The 17,792-nt window shown below is 39.5% G+C and overlaps 1 protein-coding gene across 1 annotated transcript; it reads right to left on the reverse strand.

Moving 5' to 3' along the window:
• Positions 1–13,280: 13,280 nt before the first annotated feature.
• avpr1aa (arginine vasopressin receptor 1Aa) lies at positions 13,281–17,539 on the reverse strand. Its single transcript, XM_084733565.1, has 2 exons — positions 16,487–17,539; positions 13,281–15,064 (listed from the first exon to the last, which is right to left on the reverse strand). The coding sequence occupies exons 1-2, from the start codon at positions 17,433–17,435 to the stop codon at positions 14,790–14,792; spliced, it is 1,224 nt and encodes a 407-aa protein (XP_084589691.1). The 5' UTR covers positions 17,436–17,539; the 3' UTR covers positions 13,281–14,789.
• Positions 17,540–17,792: the final 253 nt, after the last annotated feature.

Below are 17,792 nucleotides of genomic sequence, written 5' to 3' on the forward strand. Positions count from 1 at the left end.
TAAACTATAATAGCTTACTTACCCTTTATTTGCGACCACATACAGTATGAGAGTGCATAACTATATTTGCACATTACCACGCTTTGCAAGCTGTGGCCTGCTGGCTAATCCACCCTTGAAACTGAATCACTCTTTTCTATGCTCTAACATTGGGAGGTAGGTCACAACAGGAATTAAATTGTGGAAGCAGGAACAGCTTTGTTATCATATATCAGTGTACTTGGAAATTAGGAGTCAACAACAAAATCAGGCAGTTTCTCTAATCTCATGCACATCTTGACATACTTGTAGTTTATGCAGTAGGAAATAGGCTCTTCTCCTTTCATTCTAAAATATTGGACATTATATGGCAAGACTGAAAGCTGTGTACTATTTAAACACTCGTTGAGATTTTTGGTAAATCTTGTTAATTTTACACTAGACCTAGATATTGGGCAAACCCATATTTGTATGTGCATATTACAGTTAACTAAACTAAACTAAAAACTGGAGTGTGATACAAGATTTTAGTGAAAATGAAAAAAAAAATTGACTTTATTTAAAAAAAAAGAAAATTAAATGAAACAAGGCTGTGTATGCAAACTAACTACATTAAAATAAAAATATACATGAAATGTCTTTAGTTTTAGTCTTTGTCAAATTTGTCAACACAACAAACAATAAGAGGCATTGATGCATATATTGAGGGATGATTGTGAATCTAAATCTAATGGTAAATGTAATTAAAACTAAATATATACAATAACCACTAAACTGACACTAGCAAACCCACCCTGGGAACTAAGTGAAACTAAACTGAATTGAAAACAAAAATTTCAACAAAGATAGATAAAATAAAAACAAATGAAAAGAAAAAAAAAACCCATACATAATAGCTTTAGTCTGAGTGAGTTGGTCACAGTGATTATTTGATCAGGTTTTGTGGGTAGATTGTTGTTTTAATGTTTGACCAGCAGATGTCATCAGCGTACTGAGAATCTTTCAGAGGAAACCTCACATGACCGCTGTTCTTAAAACACTTGGCATGACTTGTGTGGTGTGTGTGTGTGTGTGTGTGTGTGTGTGGTGTGTGTGTGTGTATGTGTGTTGCCTTAAGTACACGCATGTACAAGAATGCACATGGGTCTGCATTGGATACATGTGCTGTCAATGTTTCTGAAGTTGCAACATCACACTGGTCACACATCACCAGCGGGGTCGGTGTTGGTAACTGTGCGTGAACGTGTGTGATTTATGTGCGTGGATGAGCCCAGATTCCATTCCCATCTGGCCCATCAGAGGGTTAAGATGGGGGTGGTCAGATGCTCTGGCCATTTGTCTTTGTTACTGCCTTCCCCAGTACGTGGTAGAAAACACAAAGTTTGTGTGTTGCCAGAGGGAAAACAGGATACATATGTTGTTGACGAGGTTATGCATGTATGTGTTGTTTTTGGAGAGAACTTCCACCAGTCACACAAGCTCTGGTCTTATATCATTTTTTATTACTGGAAAGCCCAAAAGATAAGATATCTGCGGTGTAAAATTGCATTATATATAAATGTAAAATATACACACACACGAGGATACAATATAAATTATGTTATGTTTGCTCCTGCTCTTAAAAATATTATTGGTCTTACTGTTGTTGACATTGTGAAGAAATTCTTTTGCTATCTGATTTATAAAACCATGTGCCTTTTCTGACTTTCACTGCTTCACTGCTGGTTTTGCAATTCAGATAAAATGTAATTCGTAAAAGAGCAGCACCACACCACCGCCTGCCTCATCAAAAACAATGGCTAAAACACATAAAAAAAGTGTGTTTTTGTGCCAATTATTGTCCTAATACAGAAAAAATAATGTGTTTGTATATTTTATTGTGCTAGTCGTACAATTAAAGATAATGAGCCACTATAGAAAAGCGCCAAGTGAAAGAAAATTACAAATATATGAAATTAGTGAGTGTTTTATGGAAATTTTTTGCCGCAGAGGTGCATAACAATGTGGTAGAAAACCGTAGTTTAGCCTTTTAGTCTTAACAGTAAAATTAGAGCAGGAGATAACTAAAAGCAATCTTTCAGGACAGTTGTGGGGAACTTATCTTTTAGTGTGATGGTATCATTCAAAGATGCACTCTCATACTCGTAAGATAATATTGGGTTTACAGTTTTAAGCATTTTCAAGTAGTATTATTGTTTGCGCCACTGTAGCAAAGACAACTGGATCATTTTTGGGAAGAAATCATCAACACAACTCTGGAAATAAGAGAGCAGAAAGAAGCATGTTCACTGAAGAGGTAGATTGAAATTGTCACACTTTTACACTGAATGCTATAATAATGTGCAATCGGGTGGAGGGGGGAGTAATGTTAGAAGAAAACAGGATAAAAAGCATGAGTATGATAATAAACATCAGTTTCCTATGACAAATTATGCCAGGTGGCAATTAAAAGCAAGACTTATAAGGAACCAGTCTAAATGAGAGTGGTGCCATTATTTTATCCCATGAAACAATAATTCATATTAATTTCTAATATACAACCAATAAACTGTTTTCTTGTGTTATTCATTATTTGAAAGAGCGCCTGTTCCCCTTTGACCATTTTGGTGTCTTTATATACCTGACTGGCACAAATCTCTACAGTCTTAACTGAATACTGATCAGGAAAAACACTCCATAGTGTTGTAAATGGAGAGTTGGAACAATGTTGGAACACTAATGGAGCATAAATTTTAACTTGTATAATGGAACAGAAAATCAGCATTTAGTTAAACCTTTTGAATTTTGATGAACTTCAAGCAGGCACTAATAGATCCTTCATTAAAAACACTCAGCTAATGTAGACAACAAAATGGTGGCATTTAAAGTGCCCTATACTGAAGGCCTTTACTGTGAATGCAGTTTGTTTTAACACGCAAAAATGTACTACCTGATGCTGACTATAAAATGTAAAGTGTGCTATACATTAACATAATTAAATCATAACAGCTTCATGACATTGGGATGAATTAGATCGCCACAAAACTGGAAACCACATGACCCACTGGCCTATGTTTGATAGTGCAAAGTCATATTTCTTTCTGTCACACAGCAGGAAGTGGGCTGTTTCTCCACCCCAAATTATGTTGTTGGTCAAATTGCACACACTCGTGGGTAGCAGATCTATGCACTGGAGTTCATGCCATTGTCATGTTCATTTTCAGTTGGAAAGGGGTTCTGTTAAAACGCTGATGGTGAAAACCTAACATATACACTGGCACTGATTGCAGTGTGCATGGAATAATACATGACTTTCTTAAATATTGGCATCAGCCATTGAAAAACCCATTTAGGTAGACTACTGCAACATTCACCATTAGTCATGTATTTAGAGATCCAATGACCCAGCTGGTCCCTCTTAACGTCTGACTGAATATTTTACCCTTGGATTGGAAATTATTTATTAATGGATAAAAAGCAACATGCAACAACATACCAGTTAATCAGCATGCTTCCAACTGCCGTTCTCTTACTGTGAGGTCAGGTTTTGAAGAAGTTTGTCAACGCTGTTTTGAAATAACACAGGACAGAATTGACTAAGATCCAGTCAGTTGTTTTGGTTATTAAAAGAAACAGTATGTACAGGACATTGACTGTTCTGTTCTCACTGGGCACATCACAGTGTAGCTTTGGACTTGACATTCAGCCACACCACCCTGTTCACTGCCTAACACAGCCTACAGATGAGAAGTCCTGATAACATCTCAGAGAAGACATTTCTCGGAAGGCAACAGCTTGCCTCCTTCAGATGCTGGATTATGCAGCATTACCCGGGCAAGAAGGCATTTAAAGCAACACCTCATCTCTCTGCACTAGTGACAGTGCTGTGCACAAATATGGCTTTCATAATTAGTGAAGGTCAGTTTCTCCCTGACCTGTGGGCATGAGCAGTGACAACTATTACAGCGACGCTTCATTAATCATTGTCCACTGAGGCAATTTAACCTGCTATTGGTTTCTAAGCAACAACTCCGCTGTGAAGGCATCACGTGCCACTCATATTTTGGTGGTTGTGGTGTGTGTTTTTGTGTGTGAGTGTCAGTCACTTGTATAACAAATAATAAAAGCTTGACATCTTTGTGTTTATAATACATAGCAGTATATTCTGTATTAGGTATATCTTGCAACAAATATGTTACCTATGGGTATTACACATGTTTTGCGTTTGTCTTGTGTATCCAGGTATAATAACATACAGAGGCTGCACGATGGACCAGATTACCTGTCCGTGGCCTCTTATCTCACCTCCCAGGCTCTGCCTTTGATTTCCACCTGGCTTGCACGTTCGCGGAGCGAGTCTATCATCTGTGTCCTGCCTTCATATGACGCCACGCTGTGATCCTATGGCACATCAAAGCACATGTTTGATTTGTAAGATTGTGATATAACCTTTCCACTTCTTTGAGACACCAGACTAAAAGCCTGTATATGTCAGACCCAGAGAACAAAATTGTTTGTTGGGAAAAAAGAAAATGGAAAGATGACTTAGTTTCCTCTTCATTATTCACAGTCATTTCACACATTTTGTTGGGCAGGTGTACAGAGGTGAGAAATTAAAAATTTTTCTCTCAGGCACTATAATTCTTCATTCTTTATACAAAAACTTTTGTCACTTCTATAAAGTGTGAAGATATGAATACTTCTGAGGACTGATAGTTTGAAAGTTTATGTCATGTCCCCCAAACATAGTCTTCTTTGGGTGGAAACACCCAATTTTATGCATTTAAACATGCAAAGACCTCAGAATTTGCATTGTCTGCTGGTCAAATGTGAGTGGTTGTTTTCACCCAGGCCTGTATGTTGAATGGTTATCGTATCCCTCTCTATGACGGCAGACTCTTCACCTCACCTTCAAGTGCAGCTGTTCCAAATAGCGTCATTGGTTTCCCTTCAGATGTGGTCAGACGGCATACTGAACAAATAGGGTGACCAGGTGTTCCATTTTATGTGGGACTGCACAGCATGTTTATCCCTCGTCCCATCATCCCACATGTTGAGATGATGTCCGGGGTCTAGTTTCCAAAAGTCAGACCACTAGGAAAGACGCTTTTCTAAAATTTGGCTTTTATCCAATTACTGTGAAGACAGTAGGAAAGACTATCAAGTGCAGATGAATGTCCACGTCCTTGCTACCCTACACCCAATGATGAAACTGGGAGTCACCACAGAGTCACAAGCTATGCAGAGTATGCGGAATATAGTGGAAACTGCCAAAAAGAAGAGGGAATGCAGCTACAGCAAGGAATGGGAAACTACTTATCGCTTGTCTATTGTGTGCTATCCAGAGGACAAAAGCATAAAGATGTTAGGAGCTAAGGGGCAGAACAGAAACTTTTTTTCTTTCTTTTTTCCAGTTTGTTGGAATCTGGTCTACATTAATAGAAACCAGTTCACTTTGAACATATCCTGACCTCAAATGCTCTGTGCAGTGGGCATTTAGGGACCGGGTAACCTGCTCATTCACATGCTCTTCAGATGGCCACATTTCACAAGTTGGGAAGACTTTGGTGTGAACTTGTAAGTCTTATATGGAAAAAATATGGATACTACAAAAGGACAGGGGCTAGAATATTTCCTCCAAAACATATTGCCGTTTTGTAGTCATTTATAGAAGGAAGGGCTGCAGGCTCAGCTCTGCAATGTGCCTTTATGTTCTCCTTGTATGGAGCTCAATGCTAACATTGATATTGTGCAAACGTTAGCACGCTGACATGTAAGGATTCAACCATGTGGACATTTAGCACAAGAAATCATTTGTAATCCTAATGGAACCAAAGAACAGGACACAAAGAGTAAGTTTTATTGTACAGGTGGACTGGAAGATGAGGAAGATGATGGGGAGTGAGGTCTAGCAGCTGCAGAACAAACGACGATGATGGTGAAGCTTTGAAGGCAGCAGGCAGATGAGGAGGAGGGCTGGCAGCTGAATGATGATACTGAGACATGGAGAGACAGGTTAGTAAAAGTCTCAAGAGGAAAAACATCACAAAGACAGGAGATAAATTCAACCTGAAGTGTAGCTACAACAACAGTGAAACAACAATCTGGCACGGAGCTCATTAACATAATTAGATCCTGGCTGCTTTAATTTCAAAACATTAGCATGTAGAAGTAGTGCACAAAACTGGTAAACACGTGACCCATCAGCATATGTTTGGCACGTGGGGTGGGGGAGGAAAGGAGTTGAGTAGAAGAGACAGAAGACCACTGAGGCAGCAAGCCAGAAAAGCCCAAATCTAGAAAAAATGAGCGAAAGTAATTTGTGGTAGCAGTAGTTAAAGTATTTCAACATCTGGGGCATGGCACTGCTGCTGATTGTGTGTATGCTGAGGCCATTTGTATATTCTAATTTTGTGAGTTTCAAAGTTTTTGTATTTGCAGAGCTGGTCTAAGCAAACCAAGCACCCGCTTAGGGCCCCCACGGCCACCAGAGGGCCCCAAGAGCACTTAAAATGCCCCATAGGAGAGCTTGAATTTTTATTTTATTTTTTTTTTAGGATATAAAATAGGATATAAAATGCATTCTTGTTAAAGGTAACAACATTATTTCAAAAGGCTGGCTAGCTAACTATACTGGCTCAATAGATTCCTTTCCGGCCCTGCTTATTACTATTCACATTACTTTATATCACAGAACAAGAAGTGGGTTCTTCCACCACAAACAGGTTGTAATTCTGTTGTTGGTCAAAATGCACACACTCACAAGAGTCCATGGTATTGTCTGAGGTGCATGGCCCTTTATCACTCTGTGTTCTGTGTTTTACTGTACATCCACAATGTAGCTAGTCATTTTTCTGCAATGAAACATGGTCATATATGGTATTTGGGTACCAAAGGGACCGAGTGTAGGAGCAGCCTCATTTCCCAGATCAACAACACTGACCATGAGCCATGGGCAGCTGAAATGTGGTTACTGCAACACTGAAACAACAGTCTGTTGAGGAGTGGTTGGAGAGGCAGGGTAGATGTCCTGCAGCTGATGAGGTGACGAGAGGCAGGTGTGCGGACTGGGCAGGGTGATGAGCTGATTGCAATCAGGTGTGAGATGAGCAGAGCGAGGAGAAAAGACCATGAACCAGGCACATCCAAACTATTCCATAAAGGGCTGTGTATCTGCAGGTTTTCATTCCTACCAAGCCGGAGCATGCCAGGCTCGACTCATTTAATCAACTGATTTCAGCTGATCATTTGAATCAGGCATGCTGTTGATTGGTTAGAACAAAACCTTGCAGCCACTCGGTCCTGAGGGGAAACACAAGGAAAACTTTTCCTGGGGATCTAGCTGCAGCTGTGACAGCTATTTCACATATTTCAACTCTTTTTGTAGCGTTGAAGTTTTCTGATTGCTGGGGGGAAAACTGTAGCAGTCTGAGAACCAGACAATTTATGATTCACTACAGTAAATATATTAAAGATTTCTCATCTAATGTTTTAAGATGCAGTGCTCCCTTGAGTGATCTATTGTGAGCGTTCTTTTATATCCATCATTTCCAATAGTAGGGTTTCTGACAGTTATTTGTCTTATCATACCCTCTTTCCAGTTTTCAGCTATTCCTTTTGTGGTTCAGCGTCAGATCAATAGATTACTTCTTGCTTAGAGTTTTCTCTATTTGTATTTTGCCTCAATTCATAAATATTTCCTCAGCAAACATAAAGAACATTGTGTTCCTCACTACCACATCACACATGTAACAGTCATGATCTAAATTAGGATTCAAATTCTTCCTGTCTCCCTTTTGATGACCTCAACTACAAATACCAGGAACAAAACCCTTTGCTGGTAGGAAATAATAACTTATAGACGCTGAGCTTTTGACCCAAGAAACATGCTGACAGTTGAGACTGGAAGTACACAATAGACAAACAATTCTACACACATTCTGCAAAGCAAAACAGTTTTTATGACAGTGTATGTCACCAACAAAAAGAAGAGGTTATGTTAAGCAAACCTGTTTTTGATGGATGAATGTTACCGAAAACAAACTATAGCTGTTATCAGATCCAACAGCGGGGGCAGCATTGTGATATACAGTCATTTGTCTTTGCTCCAAAAATGATTTTGGGGATAATTGTCCAACTGTTCTTCACATTTCTGTCTACTCTGCATTCCTCACACAGCCAGGACGCGACAAGTCTCGGACAATAACGTTTGATCGATATCCAGATTTTGTGTACTTGCTTGTTTGCGTGAAATGAATGGCCTTTGGGGAGCGATTAAACAACACAATAGTAAATAGAAATGTGTGTTATTTTCAAGGACTTTGGAAGAAGAACAATGGAGCAGGAAGAGGGAGGCTGCATGTGATGGAGGCACATACGCTGAGAGCCCCGTCTCATCTAACAACCTATGATCAGAGTGCTCAAAGAACTTCCTGTATTTTAAGACCTGTTCATGTCTCATCTGCTAATGAACCACAAATCTGGCTCAGTAGGTTACCACTGAGCAACAATAGTCTAATTTAGCACACCTCGGCACACCCACAGTTTGAAGAAGCAGAGAAGACTACAAAGATGGAAGCTTTTACTTGGGGGCCAGGCTGGGGCCGGTTGTTTTGTCAGAGGGACACATTTGACCTGGGACACAAGAGGCAAAGAAAGTGATACTGTTCACGCTTTCAAAAATTTCAAGTATGATTTTTAAAGTAACTACGTAGATATATGTTGTAATACATACTTAAGTATGAGTAAAATAACAGGCTTGAAAAAAATACTCATACAAATGACTTAATGACCCCAAAAATGACTCGAGTAGTGTAATAAGTTACGTCTACTCCTGTTTCCTGTCAGTCTGATGGCAAGGTAAATTGGTTTAGATATCAGATAAAGTGTACAAAAACTGTATTTTTTAAGTGGCTAAAATACCTTTTGTTGCAGAACCTGTCCGCAACAGTACCTTCTTTAGTTTCCTTGCTGGTGCCGTACTCTGCTGACAGACTTCTAACACACTGACTTTCTGATAAGAACCCCAGACAGCCCCATATCAAATCATCCGAACTATCACTTTAATAACCCTTTTCTGCCAGATTAGCAGCTTTGTAAACACTTGTCTGACTCTTTTAGTCTGTTTTGTTTATGCTATCCGTCCAGTAACAGTGTCTGTGCTGGGCTGAGAAAAGGCCAGGGTGTCAGATGGAGGGAAGCCAGCTGTGAACAACAATTGTCCAGATAGACAGAAAACACGACTTGTTTCCTGTGAGGAAAACATGGTGGGAATTTGTTTTCTTACTAAGAAACTTGGATCTTCTAAGAATTAGTCCTACACAATACACGATCTCAACGTTTTTCTAGTCTGAAGAATACATCTCAGATAAGCAATCTTGCATCCAACTCTGTGGGATAAACATGTTTTCTTTGAGCAATGGCATTTTGTCAGCTACTTCTAAACCACACTGGAAGGTGGACGGGTTTGCCAAGAAACGGCAAACTGATGCTTGAAGTCATGCTTCATGCCAGAGAGATGATAGAGTGAAGTATATGTGAAGTGGTTCGTCAGAGGTGTGCCAGAGAACAATGACCTTCATATGCATGCATGTGCAGCTCACATGTACAGTATGTTCAATTCTGCTTCTTTGTTCGACCTCTGACTTCAATCCATCTGTGTTTTTGCCTGAGGTATTGATATTACACAGAGAATATGAAGGTCTTTGTTGCTTTTGCTCTTCGCAGAACCCTGTTAGACCTGTCTGTCTTCCTTCATTCATCTCAGCAGCTCACTGTGTGAGGATTTCTGATTGATTTCTTTTTTTTCCCTTCTGTGTGATCGCAAAGTAAAAAAAATAAATAAACCAGAGCAAAAGAAACTAATGATGAAACTGATAAAGTTGATCAGACAGAAATGTACTGAATCAAAGTGATGTGTCTTCAGGAGCAGAACACTCAGTGTTGAACTTCAAAAAAGAGAGCATTTCATTGGACGGAAATCACTGAATGTACAGTGAGTCCTCAACTTTTTCAAATCATTTTGCAGGAAGAGAAAAACCACAGAATATCTACAAAATGACTATTTCATATTTGGGCCAGATGCTGGAATACAGGTGATGTATAGCTCAAAACATGTGCGACAAAAACACTTAAATATCAATTCTGACTTCCTGGGAACCTTAAGTTAAATGAACACACTGACAAACATTGCAGAGAGAGCTTTAACTGTCAAACAGTGCATGCTGGGAAGTCAGCTAATATGCTGATCATATTGTCCTAGAAACTTTAACTTTGATTTAATTAATTGATTGAACTTTGTACAGTACAAACATGTAACTCATCCTTTCAAGTAGTTAAAATAACTTGAACAAATAAAGCTTGATATTTACAATAAGTTAATGAGAGAGATCAGTTTATTCTACTAAATTCCTGTATGACTTTTTCCAGTGTATGTTTGCTGGCTGCCTAACTTGGAGTCAAAGCTTTTCAAACTCTCTGGAGAGACTCAGTCACTGCCTCCTGAGGTATTTGCTTTGTCTAGACTCCGGCTGATGACCTGAGCCCAGATCATGTTAGCGTAGCCGGCCTTTCGGAGGCATGCTACTTAGTGACTGGCATGTCTAATGAGATGCAGAGCAAGCGCTTGACTGGGAATTTGAGATATGTCCATCAGAGCTACAGCAGTACTACATACACACCGGTTTAAGGAGAGACTGTAGCAGGCTAATCCCACTTGATACCAGCTGGGATTGTCTGATGCTTGTTTTATTCTCCTTTTTTATTGCTGACAATAACCACCTCTATCCTATACAGTAGAGCCTAAGTTTCTTTAGTGTATTTGAAGGACTCACATAAATTCCCGTTGGACTTCCACTCTCATACGTCTCTGTGATTTGACTACCAGATGTGTTAGAAGGTCAGATGTGCAGAGATAAACTGAACCGTAGGATCACGGGGGATGGGAGGGTTTAGTTACTACAAGGGAGATCTTGACAAATGGTCAGTATCACCAGCTCTTTAGAGCAATATGACATGCTGGTATAACCACCCATTATAATGTTAAAAATGCTGCTCAGATTAGTTAATGCTGCATAAAAGCTGGATGAAGTAATATCAATGCATTATTTCATTACACAATTATGACTTCATGAGAGGCGTTATACATTTTTCAGCAAGAAACAGAAGAATGTAATAACTCAATTAGACAATAATATTGTTAAATAGTCAAATGAAATTATGTTGCACTCCTGATGGAGTCTAACGGACAGTGAACGCATCAGATCACCCAAATTACAAATTAGATATTTTCATACTTAGCTCAAGTGATGGTGGAGGTTAATGCGATTCTGTCCGTGGTGTTCAAGACACTGAAAAATTAGATTTACAAAAAAAAGTAACAGTAACACTTATTTCCAGGAAGAATGTAATGCTGCTTTCAATAATTTATACGCCTTGCCTTGCACTTTTCTTTGGAACCGTTTTCTGCTGCTGGCTATCGAATCATTTTACTGTGCAGACAGAGCTGGGAAGTAACAACACAGACTTTAGTACATCTGAACACCAAAATCTATAGTTTTTACCCCTTACAAACACTTTCTTGTTGCTTTAGTTTCAATGCATTTGAGGGTAATTAATGATTAATTTTATTCTGCATCATTGTGCGCCACTGTTCTAACATCAAGACTGATGTTATGTCTTGCTGTATCCATCAGTGCATATCACACATGAAAGATGCAACAGAAAACTGATGTTGCAAGACAAAGAACTACATAACACCGGTAACAAGATGTAAAAGATGTAACGTGATGTGGCAGGAAAAAAAAAACCTAACAAAATGTAAAAGACGTAAGAGACATGACAAGATGTTAAAGAGGTAATGAGATGTAAGAAGATGTAAAAGATGTAACAAAACAAAAATAACTTAATAAGATGTAAAAGAAGTAACAAGATCAAAGCAGTTAGAAATGTTTTAGACTTTGTGTACATTTCAGAGCCTGAACTTTTTCAGGTCCACTGCAGAAAAGAACATGAATAAATACTTCTACTTCTACGTCGTTTTTTCCATAAATATCTGTACTTCTGCTCGAGCAAGTACGGTATGTACTTTTTGATCGCTATGTCTAATTCTTGGCAAGAAAGTGAATAATGATTTCCCCAAATGTCAAAATATTCCATTAATTAAAAAAAAAAAAGTAATTTATTGATGCTGTCAGCTCCACAAACAAAATCCTGTTCACCTCTTTTGTTTTTGGGGTGGCTGAGGAAAGCTTAGAGCCGTATTACAGATATTTCATGACCTGAGCAAGGAAAGGCAAGTAAGAAAATATTTTTGTCCAGTAATCTGAGTAAACTGACCCTGGACTGACACTGTTGCAACAATTTTATTTGTTATGTGGCTAAGCTTTTCATTAGCAGACCTTCTTTTACGCCTGATTCTCACTTGCATCGTCATTCTGTTGCGTAATCCAGACACTGGCAGATTGTAAGTGCTTTGATTGGCTGGAGAAGCTCGAAATTGCTCAATTTTCAGCAGTTCTATGGTTGTGTAGCAACTGCGTGAAGCATAAACAGTGAAATAATCTGCGTAGACACGGCTGTGAAAACAGGAGACAGAGTCAGTGTGGTATTCAGTGCATCAATATGTATATTTCAACATATATTTATAGGATATCTGGATTATTTTCAATGTGCACAAGCCATGACAGACAAATAGAATTCATGTTGAACATATTTACATATATTACTCATATTTACAGATATTTAAGTGCCTTTTATGTACAAATATATTACACACAGACAGACATGTCTTGATACTTTACAACATGCATGTTCTTTTGGGAGCTCTCATGGTGGTCTGACAACCATTGTGGTGCTTCGCATTAATGTGCAGAAAATTGTTATTGTCTGGAGTGCAAATGCAGCCAAAAAACAGACCACTCCCCCCACCCCCAATGGTGCAGGATGTTAGAAAAAAAATTAGGAAGTGCGTTGACGTCGACCATGTGGAATGTGTGAGCTTCTCCCCAACATTTTGTGAAAGCCAAGTGAGGGAGGGGTCTGTGGGTTGGTAGGTAGACTCCTCCAGCTGTGGCCAATCTCACTTCATCAACTCCCCCGCCCATGCCACCCCCCACATTGTGTGTGTGTGTGTGTGTGTGTGTGTGTGGGTCATGGAACTCCCATCTGCCTCTGCTGAGTAGAAATGAAAGCCACTCTATAGGGATCCGCACAAAGGACCGACTGCTACAGCATGAAATAATTAGAAAAATGTGCAACGCAGGGGCCTGATTAATAACCCTGCACTTATTATTTGTCTTTTTTCTGATAGGTCAAAGGAAAGGTTGTGTTTTTTTTGAGAAAAACAACAAAACGGGAAGCGACGCACAAAGGATGAGGTGGTTACTTAGAGACGTGTGGTCTGGAAGAGTTGTTTTCACCACCACACACCTCCTGGCTGCTACGTACGTTTTATCTTTGTAAACACTGTAACAGGAAAAGGGTGTTTTGGCGGCTCAGCGGGGAGACATAACCACCAGTAAAAGCATCCTTATTCCTGGAAAAGTGGTTTTCTATTAAATGCATTGAAAAGAATCATGCTCAGGCTGTGGAAGTTTCAAGTATTACTACTAAATTCAACAAAATGATGTAAAAACATACCTGTCAGCATCAAGTGCTTTTACAAACAACTGTGGAGATATGAAAATATGATAAAGTCTAAGTATATATTTGAACTTTCACTCCCTTTCCCAATGTTTTTCTAATACTTTTTGCTGAGGTTACGTGAAAAGAAAAACAGAAAATCCATCAAGAAAACACTGGTGATGTGTCCACATTTTCTGTCCTTGTTGCAAATTCTCAGTCTACATCATTCCTTTTCCTGTCTTCCATGCCAGGAGCTTGATTTGCTTCATAGTTCTGCGTAAATTTATAGTTTTAATCACAGAACTATAAAGCTAAAGCAAGCATTTTGCACCAGCATTCCCTTAAAATTGCTTTTCTACTGAAAGCCTTCAAAAGGATCATGTTTTGACTCCAAAACCATTTGCTTGACTATTTTTAAGTATTATTGTAAAAGTCAACACAATAATGTAAAAACTGTCAGCTGTTAGTATGTAGAGTTTTTACAAACAATTGTGGATATTTAAAAACACAAGTAAATCATTGCAATTTCACTCTTTTCCCCAATGATTTTCTGATATTTTTTTCTAAAGGAACATTGTTCCACATATTTCCTGTTTGTCATGCAAAAACTTGATTTGCTTTATAGTTTTAGGTAAAATTATAGTTTTATTTATAGCTTTAATTATAAAACTATAAAACAAACCAAGATTTTAACATCAGTATTCCCAGAAACGTGCTTTTGTTTTAAAAGCATTGAAAAGGATCATGGTGTTACTCCAAAAACCCCTGCCTGACCATTTGGGGCTGTTGGATTTGCAAGTATTACTACTAAATTCAACAAAATGATTTAAAAACAACTGTCAGCATCACGTCAACACTTGTTGAGATATAAAAACATGATAAATCTTTGCAATTTCACTCCTATTCCCAATGGTTTTCTCATATTTTGCTGAGGTTATGTGAAAAGCAACATGTTTGCACATAGAATCCAGCAAGAAAACACAGGTAATGTGTCCATATTTTCTCAGTCTACACCATACTTCTTGACTCTGTTTCCTATTTTCCATGCAAGAAGCTTGATTTGTTTCATAGTTTCATAGTTTGAGGGGTATTTCAATCACTGTCAGTCGTGCCCAAAGTTAAGATGAGTTAAGATGAGTATGTGTACCTTGATGCCACTGCCAGACATTTATTAAATTCCCACCCCCTGTAAACAGAGATGCCTGACTTTACTCCGCCTGAATGGAGGACTTGGGAGAATTGTCCAGCTCCCTCCAGTTGCCAGAACTGCCCGTGGGGCTCCGATTGGTCATCAGCAGTGTTGTTCTGCGCAGACTGCTGTCTGAATCTTCCTTCTTGAAATCGGTGTTCATTTTGAGGCAGGAGAAGCAGTGCACAAAATCTTGCAGGAGGTGGCCGCTGAAGATCATGTATATCCAGGGGTTACAGCAGCTGTTGAGACTGGCAAGGAGCGCAGACAGAGTCACTGCTGTGTTCTCAGAATCTGGAGAACAGAGAGAGGAAAGAGGAAAAGGATGATTAATACGCAAAACATCTGGTGGTGCAGGCTTGGCTGCGGCAAAGGCTGTCTAAGTCAATTCATCTGGTGTTGAAATGTAAAGGCTAATTTTACTTTAAAGAGAAGCAAATCTGTCAAATGCACAGGATCAAAAATTGAGTTTCTGTTGCAAATCATATTTATTTAAAAAAAATGCACATACTCAGCATTTTCTTAAAAAGAAAATGTATAGTCTCAGAAACATAATCCCTGTCAATCATCACTCATGAGCCACTAGAAGTGTGTGGTGTTGGCTGTATCAGCGGAGAGCTCGCTGCCTGTATCTCTCACCATTTTGCTGTGCTCGGGACTAGAGTTGAAGTGATTACGCATTTAATCAATTCTTAATCGACTACTAAATTAATCACCAACTATTCTGATAATCAATTAATCATTTTTAATTAGTTTTTTTAATTAAAAATGTCAAATTTTTCTGATTCCAGCTTCTTAAATGTGAGTATTTTCTTGTTTCTTTACGCCTCTATGACAGTAAACTGAATGTATTTGGGTTGTAGACATAACAAGACATGTCAGGACATTTGAGGATGTCACCTCTGGCTTTGGAAAACAGGGACCAGCATTTCTCACCATCTTATGGACCAAACAACTTATCTATTAATTGAGAAAGTAATTGGAAGATTAATCAATAGCGAAAATAATTGTTAGTTGCGGCCATACTTGGGACACTTTACCAACCCAAAATCAAAATCAGTCAGTAGTTGACGTCCTGGAAAGGAGACACAACACTAAACTATCATTCTGGTGTGTTTATGAAAATCTTGGACAAACCCTGTTAATTCTACCTTTAAATAATCTGTTTGCTGCACAATTTGAATCTGTTCCAAAAAAGTTCACAAATCAAATAACCTAAAGAAAGTGTAACTTTTTCAACCAATTGGAACATTTTTAAAATATTTTAGACTAAATTTAAGACTAAACTTGGTTTGAAGTGAAGGGTGGAGGTGTATTTAAGAGTCCTCAGTTGAGGAGGCTGCAATTCCAAAAAAAGGAAAAAAGACTGAAATGCAGTTATCAGGCAACCCAGATTCCTTAGCTTCCACCCCTTATTGATTCTAACCAGGGAGTTTCTGCTTTTTTATTTTATTTTGAAGGTTCACAGCGCAGCACACAGCTATTTCATGTAAATAAAGTGGCTTGTAAACAATAAATCAATTTCTACACTCTCCTTTTTGTTGTAGTCATTCTTTTTTTACACCCTTTATGCACATTTTGGGGTTTGTATGCCAAATAAATCCGTGCGTAAAGGCTGTGCGCACTTGGACTTCTCTTTGCGCACGACGAGGTTATTCAAGTGGGAGTTTTAAATGCAGCAATAATAAAGACACATGCAGTTTCTTCAGCACTCACCAGCCCACTGGAAGTTTTCGTCCCACACAGACCACATCTGCACTATGAAAAACGGCGCCCAGCAGATGATGTACGCCAAAACGATCACAAAAGTCATTTTCACAGTCCTCAGTTTGGCTCTTGATATCGTCGTAACGCTGCTGACCGAATTCTTCCCAATTAGCCCGTTCTTGCACGCTGCTCCAGCCGTCGTTTTCCTTTTCTTGTATTTGATATTTTTCCAGATGCTGTGGCAGATGAAACCGTAGCACATCATGAGAATGAGCACTGGCACCAGGAAGATGCCCACGGTTATCCAGGTGATGTACGCCTTGGCACCCCACGGCTCGATGAAGTGCGCCCAGCAGTCGTAAACGTCCGAGCCGTTCTTGATCTCGCTCAGAGAGAAGATGAAGTACTGTGGAGTGCTGAGCACCAGGCTGCACATCCACGTGGAGACGATCATGATGTAGGAGCGCTGCGTGGGCTGCTGGAGGGTTTTCAGAGGGTGGCAGATGGCGATGTAACGGTCCAGGGTCATCATCACCATCATGTAGGTGGAGGCAAACATCCCCATCACCTGAAGGTGTTTGACGATCCTGCACAGAAAGTCTGGACCGTAGAAACGGAAGGTGATCTCCCAGCACAGCTGCGGCAGCACCTGGAAGAAGGCGACCACCAGGTCCGCCAGGCTCAGGTGTTTGATGAAGAGGTGCATCCGAGACATCTTCTTCTTCGTGTTGTACATCGCCAGCAGGACGCTCACGTTTCCAATCACAGCGACCACGAAGGTGATGCTCAGGACCATGATCTCGATTTGAGCCACCTCCTCGTTACGCGCAAAGGGATCGGATCCGTTCGGGTGGACCGTGTCGTTTCCAAGAGTCCCCATCGTTAAGTCATGAGTGGGACTGAAAACCAGAGACTGGTTCTCTCCGCTCAGGAGCAGCGCATAGTCAGGAGTGTGCATGGCACTGCCCCTCTGTGCGCCCGAGCAGATCCAGTGCCAGAGGGGCTCTGAAGTGCCTCTCAATCCGTATATGGAGCTACCTGATGCACACTGAGTGGAACACACTGCTCTCTGACTTGTGGCTGCACGCTGGCCCGGCTTTTTAAACTCGAATCAAGTTTCAGAGAGCGTGTGCGTAAAGCGGATACACTGCAAAAAATAAAACACCTCATTACTCAAATTAAAAACAACAAGAAATGTACTTATGCAGCTAATATGATACAGGAAATTTAATGTATTTATTTGTAATTCGTTTATTATTATTTATATTGTTGTTTTGCTCTTTTGCCCATTTTTTAAAATTATTATTATTCATTT

Source organism: Lutjanus erythropterus, chromosome 13, assembly GCF_056507025.1.
Source record: "Lutjanus erythropterus isolate fLutEry1 chromosome 13, fLutEry1.hap2, whole genome shotgun sequence".
In the NCBI taxonomy this organism is placed as follows: Eukaryota; Metazoa; Chordata; class Actinopteri; order Lutjaniformes; family Lutjanidae; genus Lutjanus; species Lutjanus erythropterus.

What these genes read in the sequence shown, in the direction of transcription:
- avpr1aa (XM_084733565.1), bottom strand. Translation starts at nt 17,435, where the DNA reads ATGCACACTCCTGACTATGCGCTGCTCCTGAGCGGAGAGAACCAGTCT. An exon ending in CGAAAACTTCCAGTGGGCTG is followed by an intron (nt 15,065 to 16,486) that starts GTGAGTGCTGAA and finishes TCTGTTCTCCAG; the next exon opens with ATTCTGAGAACACAGCAGTG.